Source organism: Trypanosoma cruzi, genomic scaffold (assembly GCF_000209065.1).
Source record: "Trypanosoma cruzi strain CL Brener 1047053516579 genomic scaffold, whole genome shotgun sequence".
In the NCBI taxonomy this organism is placed as follows: Eukaryota; Euglenozoa; class Kinetoplastea; order Trypanosomatida; family Trypanosomatidae; genus Trypanosoma; species Trypanosoma cruzi.
The window spans coordinates 124,262-144,639 of record NW_001849570.1 but is presented as its reverse complement, the minus strand read 5'-3'; the positions used below and the strand labels follow the sequence as shown (position 1 = coordinate 144,639).

At 54.0% G+C, this 20,378-nt stretch overlaps 7 protein-coding genes and 3 pseudogenes across 7 annotated transcripts, besides 10 other annotated features; 8 read left to right on the top strand and 2 right to left on the bottom strand.

Annotated features, from left to right (window-relative positions):
* Positions 1 to 18,000: a sequence feature (areas not merged during assembly with more than two copies in the genome that could not be assigned to a particular haplotype).
* Tc00.1047053506501.401 lies at positions 43 to 660 on the top strand (annotated as a pseudogene).
* On the top strand, positions 1,549 to 2,121 carry Tc00.1047053506501.390 (mucin TcMUCII, putative; the record flags this gene model as incomplete). Its single annotated transcript, XM_814912.1, has 1 exon — positions 1,549 to 2,121. The coding sequence occupies one exon, from the start codon at positions 1,549 to 1,551 to the stop codon at positions 2,119 to 2,121; it is 573 nt and encodes a 190-aa protein (XP_820005.1).
* Positions 1,910 to 2,009: a microsatellite.
* Positions 2,407 to 2,463: a sequence feature (A-rich).
* Tc00.1047053506501.380 (mucin-associated surface protein (MASP), putative) lies at positions 2,668 to 3,480 on the top strand (the record flags this gene model as incomplete). The annotated part of the gene is made up of 1 exon (XM_814911.1): positions 2,668 to 3,480. The coding sequence occupies one exon, from the start codon at positions 2,668 to 2,670 to the stop codon at positions 3,478 to 3,480; it is 813 nt and encodes a 270-aa protein (XP_820004.1).
* Positions 3,001 to 3,114: a sequence feature (CT-rich).
* Positions 3,987 to 4,427, top strand: Tc00.1047053506501.370 (uncharacterized protein; the record flags this gene model as incomplete). Its single annotated transcript, XM_814910.1, has 1 exon — positions 3,987 to 4,427. The coding sequence occupies one exon, from the start codon at positions 3,987 to 3,989 to the stop codon at positions 4,425 to 4,427; it is 441 nt and encodes a 146-aa protein (XP_820003.1).
* Positions 4,576 to 8,233: a mobile genetic element.
* Positions 9,340 to 9,360: a microsatellite.
* Positions 9,541 to 10,182, top strand: Tc00.1047053506501.350 (mucin-associated surface protein (MASP), putative; the record flags this gene model as incomplete). Its single annotated transcript, XM_814909.1, has 1 exon — positions 9,541 to 10,182. One exon carries the CDS (start codon positions 9,541 to 9,543, stop codon positions 10,180 to 10,182), a length of 642 nt encoding a protein of 213 aa, XP_820002.1.
* On the top strand, positions 10,766 to 11,656 carry Tc00.1047053506501.341 (annotated as a pseudogene).
* Positions 13,086 to 13,106: a sequence feature (AT_rich).
* On the top strand, positions 14,299 to 15,096 carry Tc00.1047053506501.329 (annotated as a pseudogene).
* Positions 14,648 to 14,755: a sequence feature (CT-rich).
* Positions 15,614 to 15,928, top strand: Tc00.1047053506501.310 (uncharacterized protein; the record flags this gene model as incomplete). Its single annotated transcript, XM_814908.1, has 1 exon — positions 15,614 to 15,928. One exon carries the CDS (start codon positions 15,614 to 15,616, stop codon positions 15,926 to 15,928), a length of 315 nt encoding a protein of 104 aa, XP_820001.1.
* Positions 17,085 to 17,978, bottom strand: Tc00.1047053506501.300 (uncharacterized protein; the record flags this gene model as incomplete). Its single annotated transcript, XM_814907.1, has 1 exon — positions 17,085 to 17,978. One exon carries the CDS (start codon positions 17,976 to 17,978, stop codon positions 17,085 to 17,087), a length of 894 nt encoding a protein of 297 aa, XP_820000.1.
* Positions 18,001 to 20,378: part of a sequence feature (heterozygous, Esmeraldo-like haplotype) that runs on past the window's edge.
* Positions 18,691 to 18,788: a sequence feature (T-rich).
* Positions 19,074 to 20,117, bottom strand: Tc00.1047053506501.290 (mucin-associated surface protein (MASP), putative; the record flags this gene model as incomplete). The annotated part of the gene is made up of 1 exon (XM_814906.1): positions 19,074 to 20,117. The coding sequence occupies one exon, from the start codon at positions 20,115 to 20,117 to the stop codon at positions 19,074 to 19,076; it is 1,044 nt and encodes a 347-aa protein (XP_819999.1).

Genomic DNA, 20,378 nt, shown 5'->3' with positions numbered 1-20,378 from the left:
CACTTTTTTTTTGCACAGGAGGCAACAGGTGGGCATTCGTGAGTGCGGCGGCGGACTGTTGTTGCCCTCGCCGGGACGCGCTTAACGGCGGCAGATCCATGACTTTGTGCACAAAAGGAATGGGAGTTTCTCCGGATTCTCACCGCAGGCGCATGCCGTGGACGGCCGAAAAGGAGTGTGTGCCCGGTGTTGTTCATAGCTCCAGGGAAAAGATGGTGTTGGATGGTGCACGACGAGTGGATGTGGATTGTGTCGACCGTGCATCGCAGGTGTATCCGCTAGAGGCATTGTGGGCGGCCGTGGCCAGTTACGAGTACAATACGTCCACCGGAAGAACATTTTTAATTGGCTTCTCAGGCGGAATCCAATGTAATCAGGCAATGGGTTTACCGCGAGGATTTGCAGGAGGGGACGCACGATGAGGACGCCACCAGCACCGCCATTCATTTTCGTCGCCGCGAGACCACAACGCAGCCTCATGAGACTACACGCCTTGCGGATTTTCCGGGGTGACATGCACTGTTCCGCTTGGCGTCACTGTTCCCCATCCCCGAGCTTCGGTGCAGACTCCCTCGTCGATGCAAGTTCCTATCGATTGTGGACGCACCCATTGATTGATGCGGCCGACACCCCAGCCCATTGCTGGTGCTTCTGGCATGACTGCTGCACCGCCCCCAGCAGCTGGTGCAGTGGGACTGGGGACGAGAACACAGCTGAACAAGTTCAGTCAGATGGTGCTGGCAGCCCTGTCAGCGTCTCGCCTACCCCAGCGACCCACCCACACCACCGGCGAGCACAGAAATCGACGGGACAGGGAAGGCATCGACGGAGTGTCAGGACACCAGTTGTCTTTCCACATCACTCTCAGTCAAACAACCGGAAGAATTAACGACAACATCAGTCACCAACAATGACAAGGGAACAACGACCACCGCCGATAGCGACAGCAGCACCGCGGTCTCCCACACCACTTCTCATCTTTTGCTTCTTATTGTCACGTATGCGGCTGCTGCTGCTGCGATGGCGTCCAGGCCTGCATGAAGTGGTGTGCGCTGAATATGAACGAAGACCAAAGGCAACTGAATTATTCCTGTGATGAATATTGGCTGCACTTCCCGTGGACCATCAATTCACGTGGTGTGCGGGGATCTCTCCTTTTTTCATTATTGTTACTTTGCTTTTTTGTTGCTGTGGGCGCTGCACCTTTCCTCTTGTGTGTGTGCGTACCCTCCGTGAGGGGTGCCGACACGACGGACCGCTCTCGCCGTATGTGCATGCGGTGGAGCCTTGTGTGCCGCTCCTGTTTGCTTCTCCCTCTTCCATCTGTGTGTTGGTGTTGCGGCATGGCTGTGTGTGTGTGTGCCTGTTGCCGTGGATTGGAGTGTGTGTCGTGCGTGGTGTGCGGCGTACGGTGCATGCCTGGCTGCTGCCCTCTCCTCATGTGGTGTGCCCTCTGTGTGTGTCTGCCGCACCTCTCGTCTCCCCTGTTGCTCTCCATGTCCCTCACTGTGCAGATCAGCTCCACACCACTGAACGACCACACTCACGATGATGACGTGCCGTCTGCTGTGCGCCCTGTTGGTGCTCGCCCTGTGCTGCTGCCCGTCCGTGTGCGCGGCAGGGAGTGAAGTTGCAGCTGGTAAATCTGTAAAAGATTCCGTTCCAAAAAATTCTATGCCAGACGAACAAAAGCAGGTAACGGATCCGCCAAGTACAACTCCTTCTCCACCAGAGAAAAACGAAGAAGGGAGAGGGGCGGAACAGTCACATACAACGGGTGCAATAACCAAAAAGCCACAGTCAGAAAATACTTCCAATAATACACAGGATCAAGATGGTGGGAAGTCTAATGAACAGACAAAAGGTACGAATACCGTTACGGCAAATGAACAAAAGAAGGCCGCCGCACCAACTACGACCACGACGACCACTTCGACGACGACCACCACCACCACTGCGCCAGAGGCAACAAGTACTACGACTACAGAGGCGCCAACTACGACGACCACCCGCGCACCGTCACGTCTTCGCGAAATCGATGGCAGCCTCAGCAGCTCTGCGTGGGTGTGTGCCCCGCTGGTGCTCGCCGCATCCGCGCTGGTGTACACCACTCTGGGCTAAAGAGGTGTATGCGGGCTGTGCGTGCCAGCACTCAACCGCGGGGATTTGTGTGCGTCCACTGTGGTCCGATGTAAATAAATGAGAGAAAATAATGATTGTGTTTTTCTTCATTTGCTTCCGCTGCCCTGCTGTGTGCTCCGCGTTGCTGCTCCCTGTATCCGTCACGTTGAACGCATCCCAGACACACTCATATGCACGACACGCATACAATTGTTTGCGTGGACGCATTTTTGCGTGTGGATGCATGCATGCTGGAGCCATATTGTGCAGCTCCTTTTATTAAAGTTTTTTGTTGTTTTTTTTGCTTGAGTTTTTTTACTGTTTTGTTTTTCTTTTTTTCTTGCTGATTAATTGCTGCGGGGCGTTGTGTGTGTTTTTTCTCTTCCCACTGATTCCAACTGCATCATAGTGTGTTTGTTGCTGCTGGTGGGCCGCCATTTGTTACTGTACGTGGCTGTGTGACTTGTCTCTCTTTTTGCTTTGTTACTCTGCGTTGACGGGGTGTTGTTAGTTTGTGCTGAAGGCTACACGCAAGTGACAGGAGTGATGGCGACGATGATGGCTGGCCGTGTGCTGCTGGTGTGTGCCCTCTGCGTGCTGTGGTGCGGTGCCGGCGATGGTGGATGTTCTGAAGCAGCTCCAACCCTTCCGGGTACTGGTGTGACCGACAACGGCAATAATCTTGAAAGTAAAAACAACACAACTGATGGCGTTGGAGGAGGTGGCCCAATCGGTCAACAGGCAGCGTCACCAGCAGCAGCAGGATCGGTGCCCGTACCGGGAGCGGAAGCGGAATCGGCACCAAAAACCGGAGCACAAGCATTAGGACCGGCAGAAGAAACGATAAAAAAAAATAAAAAAACGGAAAACGGGGAAAATGAGGAGGGGAATCAGGATGCGGATGAAGAAGATGAAGGGGAAGATGAAGAGGAAGTGGAGGAGAAAGTGGAAGAGGAAGTGGATGATGGCAAGGAGGAGGAGGAAGAGGAGAAGAAAAAGCAAGAAGAAAAAGATGATACCAGCACTACAAAGAGGATTTCAGCGGTCGGTCAGGAAGAGCCAATTTTATCTTCTCGTGTGGAGGAAGCATCGAATAAAACAAAACCCCAAAGCACTCAAACAACTGGCGACAAAGATCCAGCAGCTGATGGTGCAGTGACACAAGAAGAAAAACAAAATGAAAATAAAGAAGTCAATCCGAAGGAAACACCAGTCGAAGCCACAGTAATGAAAACCACAACGGCGACAACTGGCGAAAGTGACGGCAGCACCACGGTCTCCCACGCCACCTCCCCTCTTTTGCTTCTTCTTCTTGTTGCGTGTGCGGCTGCTGCTGCTGCTGCGGTGGTGGCCGCGTGAGAGTGAGGGAGAGAGAGCCGTACACCGCCCGCACACACACTCGTGCTTCTCTCTTTGTGTGTGTCCCCTTGCATGGACTCTCGCCCTCACCTCATCCCACGAAGCACACACATAATGTGCCCATTGTATATATTGCATGCACACCCATGCAGGCCCGTTGGTGCTCTCTTTTGCACGACACGCACCGCTGCCGTCCTGCCTGGCTGCATGGGCGGAGCACCGTAACTGTTTCTGTTTTGTTTTTATTGCATTGAGTGGGCGACCTCTCTCTCTCTCTCTGTGTGTGTGTTTTGCTTTACGGGAGCAATGAGAGTGTGTGCGCTGATCGTCCCACGTTTCGGCTTTTTATTGTTTTTCATTGTTTTGTGGTTGAGTGCACCCATTACTTTTTTTTTTTTGAATTGGTGCTCTGAGTTGACTACGTACGCCTAAATTGTCTTTTTGTATTGTATTTTTTCTTTCTTTTGAGCGACTGTAAGTGATTCTTATCCGTGTCAAGCCATGAAATGTTTTCTTTTACGTACAGCATGCGTCAGTTGATCCACGTCACTCCAAGATCTGCAGTGCTGCTGGTGCTTCTGGTTGTGATGATGATTGTGATGTGTTGTGCTGGCGGGTGCTTTGCTGCCAGCCTGACGTACTCCTGCTCCTCTGACAAAGCGATGCGTGACGACAGGGCGAAGTCGATCCCGGTTGTGGTGAGGGACGTGCCTTTTGGATCTGAGGGTGCGTCGCAGACATGCACCGTCATTGGGAGGAATGGACGGGCGCCCACCCGCATCAATGTGTCGACAAGGGACCTGGATGGTACCGGGAAGTATTGCAGCTCAGAGCGGTATTGCGCAATGGATTCATTGGTGGCAATTGCGAGTGTGAAGGTGACGTTTTTCTATGCTGAGAAAAGGGAAATGTTTGTTTTGTTATACTTTGCAGCCACTGTTCTTTAATGGCCTGCGGGCTGTCCGTAGCGATGTGGCCAGTTTTTCCTTCTTTCTGAACGTTGCTGTCGTGCGAGAGGGTGTGTTCCCAAATAGTCGGATGCTGAGTTGTCGAGGACGGCGGCATTCCCACAACATGTGCGGCAGGGCCTCCCGTGGATTGTCGGGGGCTCAGCGGCTGGTGGGGTTGCAGCAGAGGAGTGGCTGAAGGGCTACGGCTGTCATTGGAGCTTGCAGAGGTGCGCTGTCCGTTTTTTGCTCGTTGATACGCTTGACATTTTCGGTAGTGACCTGCGCGTGAGGCACTTGCTGGGGAGACCGTGGAGCTGTCGCAGAATCCACATTTGAGGCTTTCTGCAACGATTGGAGTGCCAGGGTTAGTGCGTCGGGCGTGTGCCTTCATATTGTGGACGGACGAGAAGACGCTGCAGCAGCTTGGGCAGGACGACGTTGATCCGCTACTCGTCGTTCTACGAGGAGGTGCCGTGGACACGCCAGGTGGAGGTTCCGGAGGAGGTCGGGGCGGTCCTGCCTCTTCAGTGTGAGGAAGGGACGGCACCACCGACATAAAGGGTTGCTTGTGATCTGCAGGGCGCGTGCCGGTCTGCCGAAGAGTGGGCAGGAGTCGCATCGCACCTGCGCACAAAGTCGTGATTCGATGCCCGATGTCTGCCTGGAAACCAGGAGTGTTTTTTTTTTTTTTACACGGACGAGCGTCTGTCATGCGGTGTGTGCGACTTCTTCTTCCTCGAATTCCTTACAGTACAACCTCTTGACGGCGGTAAGGAAGTCCACGTGCCAGATTGGGATGACTCATTGCTGCAGGGATCGTGCAATCGTGGCTTCTTCGTCAGCGGCCTCATTGCGTGGGATACCGCAGTGCGATGGGGAAACGGTATAAATTCTGCAGGGTGAACTCGCTTCACCAAGGAAAGCAGCATAACCCAAATCCCTTCAGCAACGCAGTCTCGCACGGCCATTGGGGCAACGCGGAGTGCCTCAATTACCGAAAGGGAGTCCGTAGCCACCAGGACACGTGTGGGCGATTGGGATGTTTCCAGATGAGGAGGTATGAGATGTCTAAAGCCATTTTCAGTGGCAAGTCACTCTGCTCTCTATGAGCATGCGAGCCTGCCAGCAGCTGCACGATGGACCTCCACAGGGAGATCATTTGTCTTTTTGGGGCCGTATAATAGAGCAGCGGATCCAGATGCGAGTTCGGCGAGGGATGAAGAACCGTCCGACCATAATTCAAAATCATAATGTCCTAGAGAGGAGTAAAGGGAATCAAAAGCCGTGCGCTTGACATCTTCAGAGGCGTCGTTGGCAAAGAGTGGCTGATTAAATTCCACTTTATTGCAACTCACAGTGTCGCAGGGAATAATTCGATGTTGGGTAATAGGAGGAGCGTGATTGTGGTTGTGTGGTATCCCAATAGTGCCACATACGCGTTCTAATCCATTAATAACGGCATCTTTTGAAAATGGATTGATGTCGCCGCTTTCCTATGCATGGACAGCGGCATAGGTTCCGAGTACATAAGGGAGCGCAAATCCTCGTGATTATGGAAACGTGCTTGGCGTTTGTGTTGTGTGGTTTCACGGAGCCAGAGTATCTTCCGGAGCCGAAGAGGATTGGCTTCCAAGTATACCGATTTATCCTCCGTTGGTGCACTAATGCCAAGGTGTGTTGTACAACTGTCGCGGTACAGTACTTCCGTATTATGGAAGTAGGTGTGGGCGAGGCACGGGAGAATTGCCTTGCCACTATATAGTGACACACCATGGACGTATCCAATCGAAAAGGATTGCATGGTGTGATGGGACGCAGCAGTCTGTGCGACCGGCCGTAATTGGTAGCGGTGTGGCATGGTCTGCTTTGAAGCGGTGGAAGCGTGCGTACCAAAATTAAGGAGTTGTTCAACCGTGGTGTCCAGCAAGCGCACTGGGCGGGACTGAATACGTAGGTTCCCATTGCCAGGAAGGAGATCGGCAATTTCCTTGTCAGACCGTGTGTGTGAAGAGATGTGGAATAGAGCAGCTTCACTCTTATCAACGTTGATTTTGAGGCTGTGCTCGGCAGCCCATGTCGTTGTAAGTGACAGGGCGGGTTGCATTGCCGCAGCACATGCATGGATGTCCGCACCTGAGGCAGCAAGTGTGAGGTCGTCAGCGTACATGAGAGCGGAGTCAGAATAGATGTTCTCCAGGCGGCGCAGCAGATCATCCACACAGTGGAGGAAGAGTTGGGGTCCCGGGACGCTGCCTTGTGGTACTCCGGCTGAGGCGAGTTGTTTCCGGGAGTGCTGTTCGCAAGTGCATACCCTAACATAGCGGCCCCACAGGTAGTTGTGCAGCCAGCGTTTCGTTCGGTGGCCAAGGCGCGGGAGTCTGTCAGGCATGCCGAATAATTTCCCATGGTCAGTGGTGTCGAACGCAGTCGAAAAATCAATCAAGGCTACACGCGAGCGATGGTGACGAGGGTGCCGTGTGGGGCGCCGCCTCCAGGGTGTTCATACTCCACAATGCCAAACTCATTCAATTTACGGTAATTTTGCCAATAACAATTGTCACCACGTCCGATTTTGAACGCGAAGGTGTAAATCCGAATTCATGTTGATGGTGCGGCAATAACGCTGACAGACGGCGGTGAATCATTCCTTCGGTTAATTTTAGTAAAACAGAGAGTAGCGTGATGGGTCTGTAACTCTCTGGGCGGCATGGATCTTTCCCGGGTTTGCTGATAGGAATAGTGTCCACCGTATTCCAGGAGCTAGGCAGGCTGCCATCTGCGAAGGAGTTGTGGATCATCGTTCTGAGTGTGCTGCGCGCGACGGGCACGAGACGGTGCAGGAATTCATTCAACATGTTCTCGTGGCCAGGGGCTGAGCCGAGCGAAGAGCCGCAGATGGCCACGTCAAGTTCATACGGCGTGAGAGGTCGATCCACTTCCAAGTCACCAGGGGGCAATGGAGTGCGGTAGCAGTAGCAGTATAGGGTAATGTGGCACGTGAGACTCGCACAAAATGAAGGACGAGCAGATTTGCCTGTTGCCGAGGCGGAGCACAGACGCGGTCCGAAGATCAGTGCGGAGCACAACTGAATCCAGGGGATGAGGGTGCGGCGCCGCCACGCCGCGGAGATATCGCCAGCTTGGGCTGGATGAGGCCTCAATTTTTTCCACACGGGCTTCCAGAAGCATAGCGAAGCCACGGCGTAAGGCTTGATTTTATTCCTCCCTTTTTTTGGATGAATTCGGCTCGAAGCAGGCTGTCTCCGGGCGAGGCGATGTGTGTGCTTTGTGTGCTGCTTCTGCGGCGGACTCGGCTTGTTCCATTTTGTTTGTCCAGATTGTTTTGGGCTGTCACGGCTGCCGCGCGGGATATGGCGCTCAGCTGCTCGCAAGATACCACTGCGAATGTCCAACCATGTGGACGCGGTGGCAAGGAGTGTTTCACACAACGAGGTGGAAGCAGGCCAGTCCGCTTTGCGCAGGGCAAAAGTGGCTTTCTCCCGCCGAGGCAGCGTGTTGGCTAGTCGCGGAATGCCATCATCCAACCCCGCCAAGTAAGATATTAAGCAGTGGTCCGAATCCATGTAGGGGGTGGATTGCCAGTGGGTGACACGTAGCACGCGATACGCAGTCACTTCAGGGGACGAGACATTACGATTTGTGCTCCGTGCTGCCTGCACCGGGTCATTTGCTAGCCCAAAATCCATGTCAATTAAAGTAGCGGACAAATCCTCTCCTTCAGTCGTTGAGGGTAGGTGTCTGTCCCAGAGTCCATGATGTAAATTCAGGTCACCCGCGATAATCGCTGCGAGCTTAAGCGACGAATGGCAATAATAAACGAAAATCTTTGAACGGTTGCTGTGGGAGGGTTGTAGAGATTCACCACGCAGGTGCTGGGACGGCCCTGTGGAAACACACGGACAGCAATGGTCTCCAGGAGGTCTGTGCCAGGGGGCGTCAGGCACTCGCACGGCAGAGAGTGGCGCACCAGAGCGGCAACGCCACCACCGCGCCCAGTGCGGCCTGAAGAAAGTCATTATGGCCATATAGTTTTGCCGCTGTGGCACTTCGATTATTTGTTTCCTGGAAAAGAACGATGTCAGGTTGGTGCAGCTCCAATCGCGCCGCAGATGCAATCTTTTTTACGGACGAGAGGCCTGCAATGTTGAGCTGCCAAATAGTGATGCAGCCATCCTCCTCGGTGCCAGGGTTCTTGTGGACGTCACCGCAACGGGTGATATCAACGGAGTGACCGCTGCGAAACGGCCGTGCAGTTTTGTCCGACAGTCTGCAGGCAGACCGCTTCACCTCCCCACACCGGGCATGGCGTGGAACCTTCTCGAGGGGTGGAGTCGTCTTGGTCTCCGTCGTGCTCGCCGCAACGCCCTGCTGCGGAGTTCCTATACGCAACCAGAGCCCAGCAACGCGACAAGGTGCGACTTCATCGCTGGGGCTCACCGAATTTTGTCAAGGGCCTCGTTCCAAGTTTTTTTGCTTGTTTCCTTTCTTCTTTTGCTGTTTGTGTTTTATTGGAATAATAATTATCTTTGTGCTTTCCCAGTGGCTCTTTAACTGCTCTACACATCATTATGAGTGACGTGTTTTCCATCTTGTTTTCTTTTTTATCCAGTCGCGGTGCCGGCCTCATTGCTGTGTGTCCCACGGACTGCACGTACGAGGACTGGAGGAACACGCCGGATGCCGCTTAAGTGTGAGGGATGTTGTGTGGGCTGGTGGAACAGCAGGATTTTTTCTTTTTTTCTCATATTATTTTCTGCTATTTTTGCGGGGAAGATGTATACACAAACACACGGTCGTCTATATTGTGCTGCATGGCACATGAAATAAAATTACGACCTAATCTATTTTCTTCATCCTTTCCGGGAGTCTTGCCGGACTATTAACACATTTTTTATTTTTATTTTTATTTCTGATTTGCGGGGCGTTGTGTGTGTTTTGCCTTCTTACTGATTCCAACTGCCTCATGGTGTGTGCTGACATTTGTGACTGTGGCGTTACTGTGTGTGGTGTAACGGCCGTGTCTTTGCTTTTGCTCTGCGTTGACGGGGAGTTAGTTTGTGCTGAAGACTGCACGCAAGTTACAGGAGTGATGGCGATGATGATGACTGGCAGTGTGCTGCTGGTGTGCGCCCTCTGCGTGCTGTGGTGCGGTGCCGGCGGCGGTTTTGCCAAGGAGGCGGAAGCTTCTGCCAATGGTGTTGCCAGTAAGACAACACCTGCTGACAGAATCATCTTGAATTGGCATGTTCTGATGAAGGAAGAATGCGCGACGGAAAATACGAAGAATGGGACGGTAAATGTGCCAGCGATGAAGAGATGCATACAAGTTGCGATGAAGGGGATTTGTGACACTTTTTATAATAAGACGCCGAGTGAAATTCATGACCCTGAGGTTAAGGGTATGTGTACGTATTACGCTGCCATTCCAGATGAGCCCGACGAGCCACCAACACCGCAAGGGCCACCACCAGATTCAGCTGTCAGCAATACCACCAGTAATGAGGGGACGCCGAAGAATGCACCGGAATCCGATGACGCAGGGAGAGAAGGAAAAGAAGATGAAAAGGAGCACGGCAATACGAAGCAAAAAGCAGTCGAAAGCGCAGCTATGAAACATATCACGGAGACTGCCGACAGTGACGGCAGCACCGCGGTCTTCCACACCACCTTCCCTCTTTTGCTTCTTCTTCTTGTTGCGTGTGCGGCTGCTGCTGCGTTGGTGGCCGCGTGAGAGTGAGGGAGAGAGAGCCGTGCACCGCCCGCACACACACTTGTCCCTCTCTCTCTCTGTGTGTGTGTCCCCTTGCATGGACTCTCGCCCTCACCTCACCCCACGAGGCACACACATAATGTACCCATTGTATATATGCATGCACGCCCATGCATGCCCGTTGGTGCTCTCTTTTGCACCACACGCACCGCTGCCGTCCTGCCTGGCTGCATGGGCGGAGCACCGTAACTGTTTTGTTTTGTTTTCATTGCATTGAGTGGGCGACCTCTCTCTCTCTCTCCCTGTTTGTGTGTTTTGCTTTACGGGAGCAATGAGAGAGTTTGTGCGCTGGTCGTCCCACGCTTCGGCTTCTTTTTTTTTTGTCTATTGCTGTTTTACTTGTGTTGTAGCTGAGTGCACCTTTTCCACACTTTTTGGATTGTTGGCATGCTTTGACTGCTGACGCTTAAAATTGTCTTTTTGTATTATGATACTGTCTTTTTTCTTGTTGAGAGAGTGTCAGCCTCTTGTATTCTTCTCAAGCCAATTAGCTTTTCTTTGACATACGCCATGCGTCCGTTGATCGACGTTAACCCCACGGCCTCCAGCGCTGCTTCTTCTGTTTGTGATGATCTCTGCGATGTGATTTGTCGGCGGTTGCTTTGCTGTCAGCCTGAAGTATTCTTGCTTCTTTGACGATGTGGTCTCCTCCGACGGCGGGGTCGATCCCGGTTATGGTGAGGGACGCGTGTCTCAGAGCGCAGGATGCGTTGCAGGCCTGGAGCTTTGTTTGGAAGAACCGATGGGTTCCCGTCCGCACCAATGCGTCAACAAGGGACTGTGAGGACAGCAGGGGGCACTGCGGCCTCTACCGGCCTTGCAAAGTGAATTCGTTCGACGGGGAGTTTGGCTGTAAGAATGGTGTTTTGACCTCTGCGCACGGCAATATCCTTGCCGAGGAGGCTATCCCTGCTGCTGTGTAACTGCATGTGGATCGTCTGCTCGTCCAGCCACTGGAGGGTCCGTTGATTGTGCCTCCATTTGCCACGAGCAGCGTTTGCAGTTGGTTCACGGTGCCTGATGGGCATTGTTCCACTGGTGTTCCCAATTCTGTCATGGTGCAGTGTGTGGCTGCGGCGCCGGGTGGTGTGTAGGCACTGCGGTGCGTCGCGCTGGAGGATGGCCGTCCCGTCGCTGGCGCCATGCACTTTGCCTGTCAGTTTCATTTCACGGATGCATCGCCGCGCACCTGTTGGTCCATGCTGTCGGGTTTGACTGCCCACACATGGCCAGCCGCAGCATGGTGAGGCATGTTGCCGGTGTGCGTGTCAGGGCGCTGTTTGTGATGGTGGACTCAGCGAATGCCGCGATGGCTGCGAGGGAGCACCAATATTGCGGCGACACTGATGGCATGGAACTGCAGGATGGCGATGGGGACGGGAGGACGCTGGAGTCCCACCGGTGGCGGCGCCACGCGAGGGATGAGTGGATGGCACCGATTGGGTGCGCCGGCGAATGCAGAGGAATTGCTCCGCACCGAACATGAGTGAATATTCCCACATGCTCTGCGCATTGGGCGTTCCTGCCAGACGCTGCGCGTCGGACCGGTATTCCAGTGGTTGGTGTCTGGGGAGTATCCATGAAATGTCAGCAAAACGCCCAATGGACAGTTGCCCCATCACTGATCCCGTACTGGATATGAGGGATATTGAGGGTGCTATTTGGAGGGGAGAATATTTGTCTGGGATGCCTGGGGATGAGCCCTCTTCGTGGTGTCTGGACACGCTTCCACCAACACGACGGATGCGAGGAACCCGGAGGAGACACATCTCAGTGCTGCCATGCATGCGGCATTGAGGTGCCTCGGCATGCATTTGCATCTGGCAGTGACTGAAAAGGGTAACGTCCGTTGTGTCTCATGCACGGACGGGGCGACGATTGCGTGGGCCACTCGACCGTACGATGAGGGACCGTTATTTGCCGTGACCACGCGCAGGTGTGCACGATATCTTTCACCAGCGGTAGTCTACTTCCAATGGTTCCGTGGGACGGCGAGGAGAGAGCATGTGGAGCAGGACGGTTCCACCGGCATATACTGAACAAGGATTACCAGGGGCATCTGTCCCCGTTGCGGGGAGCATTGAGAACGGCCGCGGAAAACCATCAAGGGACGTAGACACGGCTGCTCCCCAGAAGCATCCGTCGCCAGAGGAGAAGGAAGTCGCCCCAGATGCCACGATGGCAACGGAGTGATTTCGCCCAGCGACACCGCGGGTGCGCCGCAGGAGGCGGAGAAGATGAGCGATGTTCCGGACAACGGCGATGTGGCCGCCGATGGTGTGACGTCTGTGGTGGGACAATCCAACAGGAGATGAGGCCGTCAGCGACAAGGTCGGTGGCGGTGCCGCAGCCACGGGACCCAAGAGCCCTGATGCCGCTGATGACGCGCACGGCGCCGTGGACCCTCCGCCGAGGGAGGATGACGCAGCGGTGGGGCGCGGGGGTTGGGAGGCAGTCATGAAGTACGCCTCGCCTTCGATCCACGGCAATAACACTGCTGCTGCTGCTTGTTCCTGTCCGCTGCCGCCGCCGTGCCAAAACTCTATTGGGTGGCTGCATGGATGCCGCTGCACGACGAGGCGACTGCGGTTGAGTCCTGCGTGGCCCGCACTCAGCAGTGGTTGCAAAAGAGAAAAGCCCATATCAATTGGCATTTCCTATCAGGATATACATTTATGTGCTCTGCTTGTCTGTATAATTTTTACCAGGGATATGCTGTATACATTCTTTCCCTTTTGTGTTGGTTGCTAATGTGGCGGCACCACGCGTGTTTTAATGGGTTTTGGGATAACAATTTGTTCGACTTTTTCTGGAGAATACTGTGGTGTGTTTGTGTGCGTGTGCGAGGGGTCTGTGTGGTTTTGATTTTTTATTTTTATTTATTTGCTTCGGCATTGTGCAATGATGCTTCGCTTCTCCCATTATGTGTGTTTTGGTTTGTGCGGTAAATGAATTGTGTGAAATAGCAAAACATCGGTGCGTGGCGTGTTGCTGTCCTGTGGTGTGCTTGCTGTTGCGGTGGCATAGTGTGGTGCTCGTTGTATTACTCCTGTTGCGTTTGTTTCTGAAGTGTTGCTAGGGCACCGGGAGTGGATGCCTGTGGACGCACACCGTGCATTATGCGTGGCATTGGTGGGAGGGGAGACTGACATAGTTGGCGGGATTCGGTAAGTCGCATTTTTTCTCACAGACCCTGCAGCTGCACCAGTCCGAGTGGCGCTTTGCATATGGGCGTGTGGATTGGTTTCCTTTTGCGAGGCTTTTTTTACTGCTTGTCATTTTCCGCTCGGATACCGTGCCCGTGGCAGCTGCGGCGGCATCAAAAGAGCCGTGTGTGTGTGGAGAGTCCTTGATTGAGTGCCTGCCTTACTTCTCTGTTATGTCAACTGATTGTTCTGTGTGCCGGCCAAACGGTTGGCGTGAAGTGCTGCCGACGGAGGGGTCCACGTGACATGACTTTGCGTCGCGTGCTTCGGCGCGGGTGTGTGATTTCCGCAACAGTCGTTGGGCGGTTGCCTGTTGGGTCGTTGATGGTGGCGTGGCGACGGGCGCGGATGGACCCGATTTTGTGCCGTGGCTGTTCGTGTGGGGGAGCCGCGGGAAGGAGGAAGGCGGCGGAGCGATGGACTCCCGAGGAGTGCGGGGGCGAGCAGCCATGAAGGTTGGCGACAGGGTATTCACTGCCCTGTGAGTTGCCGTGTGTGGTGTTTATTATTATTACTTGCGTTTTTGGATGTGGCCGCTGTGGGGGAAAGCTTTTTTGTTTTTGCTGTTTCTTTTTCACGCCGGTTTGGCATCCTTTTCTGTACCATCATCTCTGTGTTCCTGCCGCACCGTGGCGTCCTCTTTCTTTTCCATTAGGGGCAGCTGCGGGAGGGCTTTAAATGCCATGGAGTTGTGCGCCGTGCTGTCCGGTGTTTTATTGTTGCTTGTTATTCCTGCGTGCACGCGTCTCCCATGGTCATGACAACAGCCCTCATGTAAACGCCACCCCTTCTTCTCCATGCTGCTGATGCGTTTGTGTGTTCTTTTCATCCTCCTCTCTTTGCCCCTCTCTAGACTGTGTGTGCAGCCGTGATGATGATGGTGACTGGCCGCCTGCTGTTGCTATGTGCCCTCTGTGTGCTGTGGTGCGGTGCCGGCGATGGTGGATGTTCTGAAGCAGCTCCAGCCCTTCCGGGTACTGGTGTGACCGACAACGGCAATAATTCTGAAGGTAAAAACAACACAACTGATGGCGTTGGAGGAGGTGGCCCAATCGGTCAACAGGCAGCGTCACAACCAGCAGCATCGGTGCCTGTATCGGAAACGAAAGCGGAATCGGCACTACTACCCGCAGCAAAGGCATCAGAAACGGCAGAAGAAACGATAGAAAAAAAATAAAAAAAACGGAAAACGGGGGAAATGGGGAGGCGAATCAGGATGCAGATGAAGAAGATGAAGGGGAAGATGAAGGGGAAGATGAAGAGGGAGAGGAAGTGGAATTAGAAGTAGATGATGGCAAGGAGGAGGAGGGAGAGGAAGAAGAAAAAGATGATACCAGCACTACAAAGAGGATTTCAGAAGGCGGTCAGGAAGAGCCAATTTTATCTTCTCGTGTGGAGGAAGCATCGAATAAAACAAAACCTCAAAGCACTCAAACAACTGGCGACAAAGATCCAGCAGCTGATGGTGCAGTGACACAAGAAGAAAAACAAAATGAAAATAAAGAAGCCAATCCGAAGGAAACACCAGTCGAATCCACCGTAATGAAAACCACAACGGCGACAACTGGCGAAAGTGACGGCAGCACCGCGTTCTCCCACACCACCTCCCCTCTTTTGCTTCTTCTTGTTGTTGCGTGTGCGGCTGCTGCTGCGGTGGTGGCCGCGTGAGAGTGAGGGAGGGAGAGCCGTGCACCGCCCGCACACACACTCGTCCTTCTCACTCTCTGTGTGTCCCCTTGCATGGACTCTCGCCCTCACCTCACCCCACGAAGCACACACATAATGTGCCCATTGTATATATGCATGCACACCCATGCATGCCCGTTGGTGCTCTCTTTTGCACGACACGCACCGCTGCCGTCCTGCCTGGCTGCATGGGCGGAGCACCGTAACTGTTTTTTTGTTTTCATTGCATTGAGTGGGCGACCTCTCTCTCTCTCCCTGTGTGTGTGTTTTGCTTTACGGGAGCAATGAGAGTGTGTGCGCTGATCGTCCCACGCTTCGGCTTTTCTCCTATAGTTTTGTTGTTTTACTTGTGGTTGAGTGTACCCATTACTTTTTTTTTTTGAATTGGTGCTCTGAGTTGACTACGGACGCCTAAATTCTCTTTTTGTATATTTTTTTTCAGATATTTTCAGTGTTTCCTATTCTTTTCAAGCCATTAAGTATTTTCTTTCACGTACAGCATGCGTCAGTTGATCCACGTTACCCCACGGTCTGCAGTGCTGCTGGTGCTTCTGGTTGTGATGATGATTGTGATGTGTTGTGCTGGCGGGTGCTTTGCTGCCAGCCTGACGTACTCCTGCTCCTCTGACAAAGCGATGCGTGCGGACAGGGCGAAGTCGATCCCGGTTGTGGTGAGGGACGTGCCTTTTGGATCTGAGGGTGCGTCGCAGACATGCACCGTCATTGGGAGGAATGGATGGGCGCCCATCCGCATCAATGTGTCGACAAGGGACCTGGATGGTACCGGGAAGTATTGCAGCTCAGAGCGGTATTAAGCAATGAATTCATTGGTGGCAATTGCGAGTGTGAAGATGACGTTTTTCTATGCTGAGAAAAGGGAAATGTTTGTTTTGTTATACTTTGCAGCCACTGTTCGTTAATGGCCTGCGGGCTGTCCGTAGCGATGTGGCCAGTTTTTCCTTTTTGAAAGGTGCTGTCGTGCGAGAGGGTGTGTTCCCAAATAGTCGGATGCTGAGTTGTCGAGGACGGCGGCATTCCCACAACATGTGCGGCAGGGCCTCCCGTGGATTGTCGGGGGCTCAGCGGCTGGTGGGGTTGCAGCAGAGGAGTGGCTGAAGGGCTACGGCTGTCATTGGAGCTTGCAGAGGTGCGCTGTCCGTTTTTTGCTCGTTGATACGCTTGACATTTTCGGTAGTGACCTGCGCGTGAGGCACTTGTTGGGGAGACCGTGGAGCTGTCGCAGAATCCACATGTGAGGCCTTCTGCAACGATTGGGGTGCCAGGGTTAGTGCGTCGGGCGTGTGCCTTCATATTGTGGACGGACGAGAAGACGCTGCTGCAGCTTGGGCAGGACGACGTTGATCCGCTGCTCGTCATTCTACGAGGAGGTGCCGTGGACACGCCAGGTGGAGGTTCCGGAGGAGGTCGGGGTGGTCCTGCCTCTTCAGTGTGAGGAAGGGACGGCACCACCGACATAAAGGGTTGCTTGTAATCTGCAGGGCGCGTGCCGGTCTGCCGAGGAGTGGGCAGGAGGACGTCCATCAGCCGCTTGTTGGTCGGCAAGGAGTGGCGGTGCTCACGTCGGGAAGATGTTCCGTCGGAGGCAGAGCACAGACGCGGTCCCAACAGCACCGCAGCACAGCCGATCCCAGAGGGCGGGGACGTGGTGCCGCCATGCCTCGGGGTATCACAGGCCTTGGCTCGAGAGGGCACCAAGCTTTTTCGCACGGACCTCTGACAGCATGGAGAAGCCACGGCGGAGGGCATGATTGCGGTCCTCCCGTTTGCGGAGCACTTCAGCTCGGGGCAGGCTGCCGCTGCAACACACTCGGCCTGCTACATTCCGTCCGTACAGGTTCATGTGGGACTGTCACGGCTGCCGCTCGTACGGTGCCTCGGTGCATCTCCAACCATGTGATTACAGTGGCCAGAGACGTTGCACACGCCGAGGTGGAAGCGTCACAGTCAGCTTCACGCAGCACAAAAGCAACATGTTTCCGTCGTGGCAGCATGCCTGCCTGTCGCGGGATGCCGTCCTCCGTCCCTGCAGTCTACAATACCAGAGGGTGGTCCAAGTCCATGTAAACTGGTGGACGTCCAGTGGAAGACACGCAGCACGCGTTGCGCAGTCACGTCGGGAAACGAGACGTGGCGGCCGCTGATCCACGTTGCCTGTGCCGGGTCGTCGGACAGCTCAGAGTCCATGCCGCTTGGGGTGGCGGCGAGGTCCTCTCCTGCCGTCGTGGATGGTGAACGACCGTCCCGCAGCTCATGATGTGAATTCAGGTAGCCCGCAATAACCGCTGCAGGAACAAGGCGACGAATGGTGCTCGCAAAGTGAGCAGCGTGAGCAATTGCCGTGGGAAGGCTGCAGAGGTTCACCACGTACATGCTGGAGCAGGCCTGTAGGCGCACGCGGAGGGCGGTGGTCTCCACGCAGTTGGTGCCACGAGCAACAGGTGCTCGCACGGCAAGGTGTGGCGCACCAAGAAGGCCACGCCACCGGCACGCCCACTGCACTTCTGGTGGAAGGTCAGTGCAGCCAATGAGCCTCGTCGCTGGGGCACTCTCGTGCCTGCACTCCTGGAGAAGTACGATGCCTGGCCGCTGCTGCGCCAGTCGTGCTGCAGGAGCAATCCTGAAGGGCGAATGGCCTGAAGTTCTGAGCTGCCAGGTAACTACGAGGCCATCCTCATCGGGGCTGCGGCTCTTGCGGACACCACCGCAGCGGGTGATGCCGACGGAGTGACCGCAATGAAACAACTGTGCGGTTCTGTCAGTCGGACTGCAAGAAAGCCGCCTCGCCGCTCCACAACCGACAGAGCGTGGGACCTTCTCGAGGGGTGACGCCGTCGTGGTCCCCATCACGCTCGCAGCAATGCCCTGCCGCAATCACTCCCACAGAGAGACAAGGAAGTGTGTGGGTGTGTGCCGAGAGCACAGCGACTGTCATCGTCAGAGGAGGCCATCGTGGCACCGTCCGTCACGCATCATCACACACCGAGCAACGCCCGCAACCGGAATTGCAAATACATTCTTGCAGAGCACTGTGCAAATACTCATATGTGTGTGGGTCTCTGTTGGAGAAGCTGCAAAAAGGAGGAGCACAGGGAGGCACATCAACATGGCAGGAGGCACAGCTGGATGGCAGCGGTACATGCGGTACGGCCACAACCTCAACAATCACGCACGGTGGCAGCACACACCCATCCACAAAAAAAGAAAACAAAAAAACACGGCGGCAGGGTGTGGCTGTGTGTGTGTGGCGCTGCGGGTGTCTGCCCGCCCTGACCGCAAGAAAAACAAAACAAGAGGGAAAGAAATGTGTGCTCCGCCCCACAGGCCCTCGTCGCACGCCCACACGTCACGGCTCCCTCAGCGCGCCGTTCGTCGCGGCCCCTCCTCATGCGTGCAGCAGGCGAGTCGCACAGGGCCGTCGTCATGAGCGTGTCGGTGGGTGTGCGAGTGGAGCAGTTGGGCGGGAAACACACGGCACCCCTCGCAGGAAGAGTGCAGAAGAAACAATTAAAAGAGGGAAGAGTAGAAAAGAAAAAAACGTCCATAGTGATTGCCCCTGAAAGCAAAAAAAAAAAACAAAGGGATGAGAGATTAGAGAAAAAAACGCCCAAAGTAAAAGCAAAAAAAAACAATAAAATATTAAAAATGAAAATAAAAGGATTTTGCAGCAAATAGAAATTAAACTAAAACATTTACCAAAAAACAGTACAAAACAGTTACAGCGCTCCGCCCATGCAGCCAGGCAGGACGGAGGCGGTGCGTGTCGTGCAAAAGAGAGCACCAACGGGCCTGCATGGGTGTGCATGCATATATACAATGGGCACATTATGTGTGTGCTTCGTGGGATGAGGTGAGGACGAGAGTCCATGCAAGGGGACACACACAGAGAGGGAGAAGGACGAGTGTGTGTGCGGGCGGTGCACGGCTCTCTCTCCCTCACTCTCACGCGGCCACCACCGCAGCAGCAGCCGCACACGCAACAAGAAGAAGAAGCAAAGGAGGGGAGGTGGTGTGGGTGACCGCGGTGCTGCTGTCATTGTCGCCAGGTGTCGTTGTGTTACTTTGCACAGCGGCAGATTCAACTGTTGTTGAGTCTTTATTACCAGCTGTACTCTCACGGTGCTGTTCTTCATCTTTCAGTGGGGCACCAGACATTTGTGTATTGATGGAGTTTTTTTCTGGGACCTCGTTATCCGAGCTGCCGGAGGTTTCACTGCCACTGGGAGATGGAGACTGGGATGTTTGCTCCCGGTTGCTGCCTGGTGATGTATTCAGTGCGGGAGTTGTGTCGGGTGCAGCCACTCTCCGGGATTTATCCTCGTGTGATTCAGCCGTATTTGGTGGATCCTGTGATGGTGCTGGTGCTCCGTCCGTGCCCTCCCGTGCTTCGGTCGACTTCAGTCCTGCTTGTGGTTTTTCTTCGTCTTTGTTGTGGATCTTTTTGCCTTGCACGCCCACGCCGTGTTGATTCGATCCCTCCGCCTCTGAGTGATGACTTCGCTCTGTTTCTCTGCGGCCGTCATCGAAATGCGGCTGGGGGCCAGCACCACCTGCTGGGCTGTGGACTTTGTCATCGACATCACCTTCCACCTTTAAGGAAAGAGGAAGTGGAGAAGACATTCCAGCATTATCCGCGCCAGCAGCCGTTGAAGATTTCGTTTTTGAGCTGCCAACTGACACTCCTGCACCATGTGCAACGTTAGGCTCTCTGTCAGCTCCGTTGTCTTTGTTCTTCTTTTCATTCTCCAGCGCATCTGCAATATTGTTCTTCAACGTATTCACACACTTTGCTTTATCATCCTCGTTTTTGCAGTATTTCTCCTTAAGCTCTTCATCAGACTTATTCGCAAGTAAAGTCAAAACCCCAAAGTACGTGTTATTACAGAATTCATCTGCCTTCTCCTCGTTACAACTACCGCCGGCACCGCACCACAGCACGCAGAGGGCACACACCAGCAGCACACGGCCAGTCATCATCATCGCCATCACTCCTGTCACTTGCGTGTAGCCTTCAGCACAAACTAACTCCCCGTCAACGCAGAGTAACAAAGCAAAAAGAGAGACAAGTCACACAACCACGTACAGTAACAAATGGCAGCACCCCAGCAACACGCACACCATGATGCAGTTGGAATCAGTGAAAGGGCAAAATAGGCACACAAACACAGTCTTGCAATAATTAATCAGCAAGAAAAAAAGAAAAACAAAACAATTAAAAACACACGTAAAAAAGAAACAAAAATTTTT